At 34.6% G+C, this 9,819-nt stretch overlaps 1 protein-coding gene across 1 annotated transcript; it reads left to right on the top strand.

Moving 5' to 3' along the window:
• The first annotated feature begins 3,583 nt into the window (after positions 1-3,583).
• LOC108343056 (FACT complex subunit SPT16) lies at positions 3,584-8,848 on the top strand. The gene is made up of 2 exons (XM_017581099.2): positions 3,584-3,857; positions 5,434-8,848. Exon 2 carries the CDS (start codon positions 5,448-5,450, stop codon positions 8,652-8,654), a length of 3,207 nt encoding a protein of 1,068 aa, XP_017436588.2. The 5' UTR covers positions 3,584-3,857; positions 5,434-5,447; the 3' UTR covers positions 8,655-8,848.
• The last annotated feature ends 971 nt before the right edge of the window (positions 8,849-9,819 follow it).

Genomic DNA, 9,819 nt, shown 5'->3' with positions numbered 1-9,819 from the left:
ACAAATTATGTATTTTTGGTTGCAGCCATTACACCTTGCCTTCTCATTTCCATCATCACCAACCCCAATCCTAATAAAGTATTTCCAATAATAAGAAGGGGCCGCCTTATCCTTTTTCTTATTAAGTTCAACACTTTCATTACCAATATAATCTTTCAACCTCATCATTGTTACATGATCCTCGTCATCAACATTCCCAAAAGTTTTACTAATTGACTCATCCATCATTACTATATCCTATTATAGAAAAATAATCCAAATCCTAATGAGTAACACAATTGATTCATATTACAATTAACTCATTATACACAATAGCACAACACACAATAATAATTACTATTATAGAAATTGACTTATTTCATCATACAAAATACTAATTGCTAGACACATTAAGTAATGCAGCCTTAATAAAAAATCAAATAAAAAAAGGGCAACACAATCAATAATCCGAAATTGGACTAACACAAAATCGAAAATAAGAAAATCGCAAAATGTTCCACACAATCAGTCCCAAAACAATCACTACAAAATATGGCAAAATTGCCAAACTTTGGTTTATAATATTGCGAAATCAAACATACTTGTTTGTGAACTTCATGGTGGTCACTACTCTCCCTCGCGTCGAGTAGACTGTGACATTGTGTTGGTGGTGGTTGCATTGGTAGCTCACATTGTGCTCATCCTTCACTCCTGTTGGTGGTTGTGAGGGTGAATGAGTTTGTAGACTCGTGGTAGTGTGAGGGAAGGAAGAATTTATTTTGTTTTCATGAGGTTGAATGTAATGTGAAATGAGATGACAAGAGATGCTTAAATGAGATATTGAGAAATGAGATGAGAGTTTGAAAAGAAATGAATCTGCATAACACAACAAGAAAAACACATGATTATTTTTTTATTAACGAAACGCGACTTGACCCGCAAGTTGGCCTGGTAGGTTGACGGGTTGGGCGGGCAAGGCAGATGCGAGTTGGTAGGTTCAAATCTCTGTCTCGATCCAACCCTTTTGGACAAGCTGTCTTTCCTGGCTTGACCCATTTTTCCATCCTTATGTATGATGGGTATATTGGAGTTATGAAATGGTTTGTTTTGTACTGATTTGTGGATCCAATGTGTTTAAGCTGTGTTGTTTGAAAGTTCTGTAAAATTTAATGTGTTTGAAACTTGAAGTGTGATTTGAGGTATAATGAAATTAAAGATTTCTAGCTACTTGGACAATTGGCCAATTTTCTATTGTAAGGATAATGTTTTAAAATGGATTTGAAAAGGAAAAAAATAGAGGAAGCCAAATTGAGCAATTGTGCAAGAATTGAAAATCTGATTTCACAAAACTTACTTAGAGGATGTTGAGTGGTGACATAGCTACATAAAAATCTTATTTCAGATAGTTACTTCAAAAATAAAATCTTCACCACTATATTTAAAACTCAAATAAAAAGAAAATTCATTATATAAATAATCTTATTTCAAATAGTTACTTTAAAAATAAAATCTTCACCACTATATTTAAAACTCAAATAAAAAGGAAATTCATGTCTTACATCACCGTAGTTTTATTAATTTGACAAAATTTTAAAATAACAATTGAAATTAAAACAAGATTTCCCATACCTTTATTGGTCCCGCCCAACTCTCATCCTTTATTATTGTACATCTTCCTTAACCTCTATACGACCATATGCTCCTCTATAAAAATTAGATCATCATAAGTGAAAACCATAATTACAAACGCAATGGTAAGAAAACATAACAAAGTGGTTAAAATCCCAAAACAACTGAAAAAAAAATAGCATTTTCAAAAAAGTAATTTCTTTAATTAAAAAGTAAAACATGAAAATTCATCAAATTAGATTCCTAGAAAAAAAGATGAATTAAAATTTGACAAACTTAAAATCTTGGCCAGAGTCTTTCTAAAATCACTTTCACATGTCTAAAAAATTTAGATAACTGAAAGCAACCTACCAATAATTTTTAAAACACAACAAAGCCTTGACTCAGATTTCTCTGTCTAAGGACATCCATCCTCTGGCCTCAACACTTAAGAGTCAATAATCAAACACTAGTAAATAGAGTTTTATGCCCAAAGACATTCATCCTCAGGCTTCGACACTCTAAAGCTCTCACAGGTAAGCCCTAATTCATAGAGTTCTCAGTCTAGAGACATTCCTCCTCTGACCTTAACACTCAAGAACTAAGTATCAAACACTAGTAAATAGAGTTCTTTTCCAACATATGTTATCTGGCTTTGACACTCCATGGACCCTCCACAAATAAGCACATACAAACATAGTTCATAAACTTCTCTATCCACTAACACTTGTCCTCTAGCTTCGACACTCTAAGAACCCTTCACTCCATCGAGCTACCTATTAAGAGGGATCCTTTTAAGGCACCCACTTGAGGAGCATGCTTTGAGCAAAGCCTCAAACAACACTCAAAAGAGTCTAGCCCTAACAAACAACTTAGCTGTAACCAAAGCTCATACAATGCTCTCACATGGAGCTACTCAAATTCATTCATTTAAAATTCCAAATCAACACAACTCGACAAATACCTAACAAAACTTAACACAACTTTCTATATCTACACAAACACAAATAAGAGAGAAAGAAAGTAAATAAGAAAACAGGAACCCAAAAAAGTTATCCTTTTGGCAACCATCATTTAACAAGAAAATTTTCAACTTTAGAATAATTATTTAAGAATAAAAACTTTCAACACCTTCACACTAATAACACATTTTGATCATCAAATAACATCAATACACAAAACCGAAAAGTAATATCATAGCTTTTTCTATAATCATAATTTAACACTAACAAACATATAAACAAAAAAATTAGCTTCCTTCACCTAAATATTTAAATATTTATACTAACCCTTTAACCTTCACTTTAAACTATGTCTTTTCCGACATAAATGTTTCAAAAACTTTTGTTTGTCCTTAAGAAAACTTATCGCGTTTTACTATTTAAATTGAAAATGTATAATTTTGAGTTTTTACCTGTTCAAACTTATTTATAGTAAACCTCTTAGTCTAAAAACAAAATAGTTATCTCTTTACATGATTTAAAAATATTATTATACTTTAGACAGATTATGATTTTTATAGAGTTAAATAAATGATCATAAAGAAAATGTAAACAAAATGAATAAAATAATTTTATAAAAATGATAATTTTATAAAATAAAATTTGACTAAACAATTTTTGTATTTATAAACTTAGTATTTTTAACTAATTTTTTTATTTATAACGCACTAATATTATTATTGAAAAATATTTTAATTTTTAAAAAATAAAATAATAAATAATAATTATTAATATATTTCATATTAATCCATTTTTAATTCAACTCAAGTCTATTTAACTCAATAATTAAACAAGTAGAGTGTAGTAAACCTATATTTAAAAAATTACACCTTTTATTGACCCAACCTATTTCGATATAAATTAAAAGTTAGGTCAGAAGTTTAAAATTATTTTGATAGGTTATATATATATATATATATATATATATAGTATGAGAATAATTGTTAATAATGTTATAAAATACAAAATTATCTTTTAAATATTTTTCTTAGGGACACATTTGTTTCTCTCCTTTTTATGTATGAACCCTAATTTCCCTCCTTTTCATTTCCTCTCTTCTTATTTCTATTATTTGGTGATGTTTCATTTTCCTTGCAACGCACAGCAGAGAGTACACATATGTTTGTGCGCGCGCGCATTGGAATGCTATTCAGACACTACATAGTCTCGTTGCCCCCAATTCGGGTTCTTGAATTCCCAAATTGAAGAAAAACAAAAAACACGAAGAGTTTTCGCTCACCACAGACAAGAGGCCAAGTGTTGGAAAAGGTAACGAAGAGTTTCCGGTTTTTTTGGATATGTTTTTTCTTTTCATTCTTCCACTGTAATTTTAGAACCACGAAGTTCTAATTTCTTCGTGGAAATTGGTAGCCATTTTTTTGCGCGATTAGCTTTACTTTTTCTCTACTGAAAATTTTGATTACTTGGTGTTATTGGATTAATAAGTGAAATTTGTGATTTCTTCATCTTTCAGTTGTATGAAAGACTCGACAATTCGTTGTAGCACTTTTTATCGATCTCTGTTCTGAGAACTATCCTTCGAATTGTTTGTTACTGTAGCAGAACTATACTTGATAAAAAGTTGTGGTTTATTTTTTCTTGAAGTGCTTGCAATCCACGTGTTTGTGTTAACGCTCAAGTTGTTGATCTTTCACCTGAGAAGTACAATATTGTGGCATATCTTCTTATTTACTGGGACGTGCTTTTGGCATTATTGACCTAATATTGGGGATTAGTCCCGCCCGCTTGTTTTACTGATTTGCTTCATTTATATAGCATGAAAATAAACATGACATGCCCATAGATATTATACCGAGTTTGAGCCTACACTATTGTGGATCCAATGAAGTTATGTGTTTTCATTTGTTTTCAGTACACTTTGACATGCTATTGCTCGTGCTATATCTGAGACAATTTTATGCGTGCTCCTTTCGTTGTTCCCTAACTTTCTGGATTTATGGGTTGTACTTAGTTACTTATTATTAATTTCAACTGTCTTATTTGCGGGTCTGTGCATGTTTGCGGATATTTAGATTAAGATTTTGTGCTCTATTTTTATGTTATACTAAGGCTCGGTAATTTTTATTGTGATCTTTGAACAATGCTTGAGTCTCATTATATGGCTGTTATGTTGGTCGATTATTTTTCGTTCTAGTTGCATCTGTTGCTGTACTGACAGGTTGTAAAAGCAACTGAGTTATCTTTCCCATGTTTGTTCATAAGTTATTTGTGAGCATGATATAACTGGACTTCAGTTGCTATATGATTCTGTTTTAGATAGACTTCTTCTAACTTCTTTTGTTACTATCATATTCTGATTATTCTTTGACTATCACATTCCAATGTTGCAAATGGTGCTTAGATCTACACTATCCTGCTTGTTGCTATTTCCAAAAGTATGCATGTTGGGGAAATAATTATACCTTTTTGTTTTGATTGGCCTCCATTCTTTATAATATTTTCCAGTGGCTAGTTTTATTTATGCTGCTTCATCATCTATAGTGATTGCATGCTGTTTGTTTCTTTGCTTTGTTGATATTAACCCAGTAAAAGCAGATGACACTTGTAATTGTTATATTACATTCTTCAAAGTTCAATGTATAATTAGAATTAATTATTTCATCTTTATGGTTTATTTATTCATGTCTGGCTGGTTTTTTAAATTTTAGTTGTTTGAGTTTTTAGATATAGCTAGCGATGGAAGGGATCCAGATAACTAGGACTCCTTGTTCCTTTGAGCACTTACTTTTCCAGTGGCTGAAAGAGAACTGAAAACTATTTTGCATCAGTAATTGTATGCCAACTTCTCACTGATGTTATTGTGACTTAATTTTCTTTTTTCCAGAGTGAAAGCTAACTATGGCAGACCATCGAAATGGAAGTACACAACCATCCAATGGAAAGCTCAGTGCAGCAGGAAGTGGATATTCTATTGATCTGACTGCATTTCAGTCCCGATTGAAAACATTTTATTCACATTGGGACGAGCACAAAACAGATCTGTGGGGATCTTCTGAGGCAATAGCAATTGCATGTCCTCCACCTTCAGAAGACCTGCGGTACCTGAAATCTACCGCTCTGAACTTATGGCTGCTTGGATTTGAGTTCCCAGAGACAATTATGGTTTTCATGAAGAAGCAGATACATATCTTATGCAGCCAAAAGAAGGCTTCTATTCTTGAATCGGTAAAAAAATCTGCCAGAGAGGCTGTCGGGGCTGATCTTGTTCTTCATGTCAAACCTAAAAATGATGATGGAACTGCTCTAATGGATTCTATATTCCGTGCCATCCGTGCTCAGCCAAAGTCTGATGATCACGATTCTTCCACTATTGGATACATATCAAGAGAGGCTCCTGAAGGGAAACTACTTGAGACATGGACTGAAAAATTAAAAAATACTAAATTTAATCTCGTTGATGTTGCCAGTGGATTGTCTTCTATATTTGCAGTAAAGACTAATGAGGAGCTCACATCAATTAAGAGAGCAGCTTACCTGACAACAAGTGTGATGAAAAACTTTGTGGTTACAAAGCTTGAGAATGTAATCGATGAGGAGAAGAAAGTCTCTCATTCAACATTGATGGAGGAGACTGAGAAAGTTATTCTGGAACCTTCAAAAGTGAATTGTAAGCTAAAGGCAGATAATGTTGATATTTGTTACCCGCCAATTTTTCAGAGTGGTGGAGAGTTTGATCTCAGACCTAGTGCTGTCAGCAATGATGAGTTACTGCATTACGATTCAGCCAGTGTGATTATATGTGCTGTTGGAGCCCGATACAAGAGTTATTGCTCCAACATAGCTAGGACCTTCTTGATTGATGCAGACCCTCTTCAAAGTAGGGCATATGGGGTTCTTCTAAAAGCCCATGAAGCTGTCATAGGCTCTCTGAAGCCACGAAACAAGTTAAGTGCTGCATACCAAGCTGCAGTCTCTGTCGTGGAAAGGGATGCTCCAGACTTGGTTTCATATTTGACAAAATCTGCTGGAACAGGCATCGGCATTGAGTTTCGTGAATCAGGATTTAATCTTAATGCGAAAAATGAACAGATAATTAGAGAAGGCATGGTCTTTAATGTGTCAATTGGTTTTCAGAATTTACAAATTGAGAAAAGTAAGTCAAAGAACAAGCATTTCTCCCTGCTGCTTGCTGACACAGTCATCATCAACAAAGATAAGACAGAAGTTGTGACTTCTATAAGCTCAAAAGCACTCAAGGATGTAGCATACTCTTTCAATGAGGATGAGGAGGAAGAGGAAAGGCCAAGCACAAAAGTGGATGCCAAGGGAGCCGAGCCCTTTACTAAGACAACTCTAAGGTCAGACAATCATGAAATTTCAAAGGAGGAGCTTCGAAGGCAGCATCAGGCAGAACTTGCTCGTCAGAAAAATGAAGAAACTGCTAGGAGGCTTGCTGGTGGTGGAAGTGAGGCAGGAGATAGCCGTTCGTCTGCAAGGGCTTCGACAGAACTTTTGGCCTACAAGAACATAAATGACCTTCCTCCTCCCAGAGAAATGATGATTCAGATTGATCAGAAGAACGAAGCAGTTCTCTTGCCTATAAATGGAAGCATGGTGCCTTTTCATGTGGCTTTCATTCGAACTGTTTCGAGTCAGCAGGACACCAACCGCAATTGCTATGTCAGAATTATTTTTAATGTTCCTGGGACCCCTTTCAGTCCTCATGATGCAAACTCAATGAAGTTCCCTGGATCTATATATTTGAAGGAGGCATCATTCCGCTCCAAGGATTCAAGGCACATTAGTGAGGTTGTGCAGTCAATTAAAACCCTCAGGCGACAAGTTGTGGCAAGGGAGTCTGAGAGAGCCGAAAGGGCAACCCTTGTTACTCAGGAGAAACTGCAACTTGCTAATAATAGATTCAAGCCAATACGGTTGTCTAATCTTTGGATCCGTCCTGCTTTTGCTGGGCGTGGAAGGAAGATACCTGGTACACTAGAGGCTCACGTGAATGGATTTCGTTATTCTACCACCAGGCAAGATGAGCGTGTAGACATAATGTTTGGCAACATTAAGCATGCATTTTTCCAGCCAGCAGAGAATGAAATGATCACGCTCCTGCACTTCCATCTGCACAATCATATTATGGTAGGAAATAAGAAGACCAAGGATGTTCAGTTTTACGTTGAGGTTATGGACATGGTCCAGAATGTTGGAGGTGGTAAGAGATCAGCCTATGACCCTGATGAGCTTGAAGAAGAACAACGGGAGCGAGATAGGAAGAATAAAATAAATGTAGAATTCCAAACCTTTGTGAATCGGGTGAATGATCTCTGGGGTCAGGCCCACTTCAATGGGCTTGAGTTGGAGTTTGATCAACCTCTTAGAGAGCTTGGCTTCCCTGGGGTTCCTCATAAATCTTCTGTGTTTATTGTTCCTACTTCAAGCTGCCTTGTTGAACTGATAGAGACCCCTTTCCTTGTTGTCTCGCTTAGTGAGATTGAGATTGTGAATCTTGAGAGAGTTGGGCTTGGGCAGAAGAATTTTGATATGACAATAGTGTTTAAGGACTTTAAGCGTGATGTACTGAGGATTGATTCTATCCCTTCTACATCACTGGATGGAATCAAGGAATGGCTTGACACTACCGACATTAAGTATTACGAGAGCAGGCTGAATCTGAACTGGCGTCAGATCCTTAAGACAATCACGGATGACCCTCAGAGCTTTATTGAAGGAGGTGGTTGGGAGTTTCTGAATTTGGAGGCTACTGATTCAGAGTCTGAGAACTCAGAGGAGTCAGACAAAGGTTACGAACCTTCTGACGTGGAACCTGAATCTGATTCCGAGGATGAAGCCTCTGACAGTGAATCACTTGTTGAGTCTGAGGATGATGACGAAGATGAGGATTCTGACGAGGACTCAGAGGAAGAAAAGGGAAAGACGTGGGAAGAACTGGAGAGGGAAGCGAGCAATGCAGACAGGGAAAAAGGAAATGAGTCTGACAGCGAAGAAGATAGAAAAAGAAGAAAGGCAAAAAGCTTCGGTAAGTCTAGAGGTACTAATCTAAGCAGTAGCATGCCAAAGCGGTCTAAGTTAAGATAGATTTTTGGGTTTTATTGTTAGCCGGATTAAGGTTTAGTTCAGTTTGTTTTATGCTGTTGCTGCGGTTAGCGTAGCAGGTTGTGTTTGGACTTTGAAGTTGTCCTATCGATGTAACTAAATATTTTTCTCCCAGTTAGTTCAGCCATTTGATAGGAATGTATGTCCTTATTGTTTACGTAATTTTCTTCATTCAATGATTGCTTTCATTTATTTATTTCTAAATATTAGTTCTCTCTTTCACTAAGGCAACAGGCTATAGAACCACCATGAATGTTGCCAGAGACCCAGGCTTAACCGAACTTCCAAACAATTCCCAGATTTTGCCTTGCTTTAATGGTCAGGTTTTATGTTAGGTTATGGATAAATTAATTGAGTCAATCACATTAACCACCAACGAGGTTTTATGAAATTACTACAACTTTTATCATTTTTACCTTACTTTTTACATCACCAATATTTTATGTATTTTTAAAACATTACGGTGTGGATTCATTGAAGGAATTATGTGAGTATTAAAATAGAAATGTAGGTTATATAATTTTATAAAGTTTTAAGATTTGATTAGAGTACTTTTCTCTAAAATACCGAGTATTTTTACTTTGAGTACATAGGATGAATGTTAAATTTTGGCGACAAATTAATGAAAATGAAAAAAAATACATTGAGGCTTATTTAAGACTACAAACTAATTTGGCAAATAAAAAGAAAAGTTTTATGGTGTGATTATCAACTTTGTTATATTTTATAAACGTGAATGTGGGACTTTAAAGGCATAAATTAAAAAATTAGGGTAATAAAAAACGAGTGTTGAAAATGAAGGAGTGATTATTAAAAAAAAGATTAAATAAGATATAACAATAGATAAAATGCGACAATTATTGTGTAGATGACAAAATAGTTAGTTAAGGTAATATAAACATTTGAACCGGTAACTCGCGGATAATTACTACGATTTTATCATTGTGAAAATTAGTGTTGAGACAAAACACTTATAATTTTTCATGTAACGTTATTCTATTTTTTTTATATCATTAGCCAATTGAAAAGAGTATTAATATATTGAGAATAACTTCCTTTTAAAATACCACCTCTTAACAGTTTTATTTATTAATATAATAATAATGATAAACATAGAAGTTTAAAAATCTTATTATTATTAACTATT

The sequence above is a fragment of the Vigna angularis genome, chromosome 6, assembly GCF_016808095.1.
Source record: "Vigna angularis cultivar LongXiaoDou No.4 chromosome 6, ASM1680809v1, whole genome shotgun sequence".
NCBI classification, from domain to species: Eukaryota; Viridiplantae; Streptophyta; class Magnoliopsida; order Fabales; family Fabaceae; genus Vigna; species Vigna angularis.
This window is presented reverse-complemented; position numbering and strand designations above follow the sequence as displayed.

Coding starts and splice junctions, on each gene's coding strand:
- LOC108343056 (XM_017581099.2), top strand. CDS start 5,448: ATGGCAGACCATCGAAATGGAAGTACACAACCATCCAATGGAAAGCTC.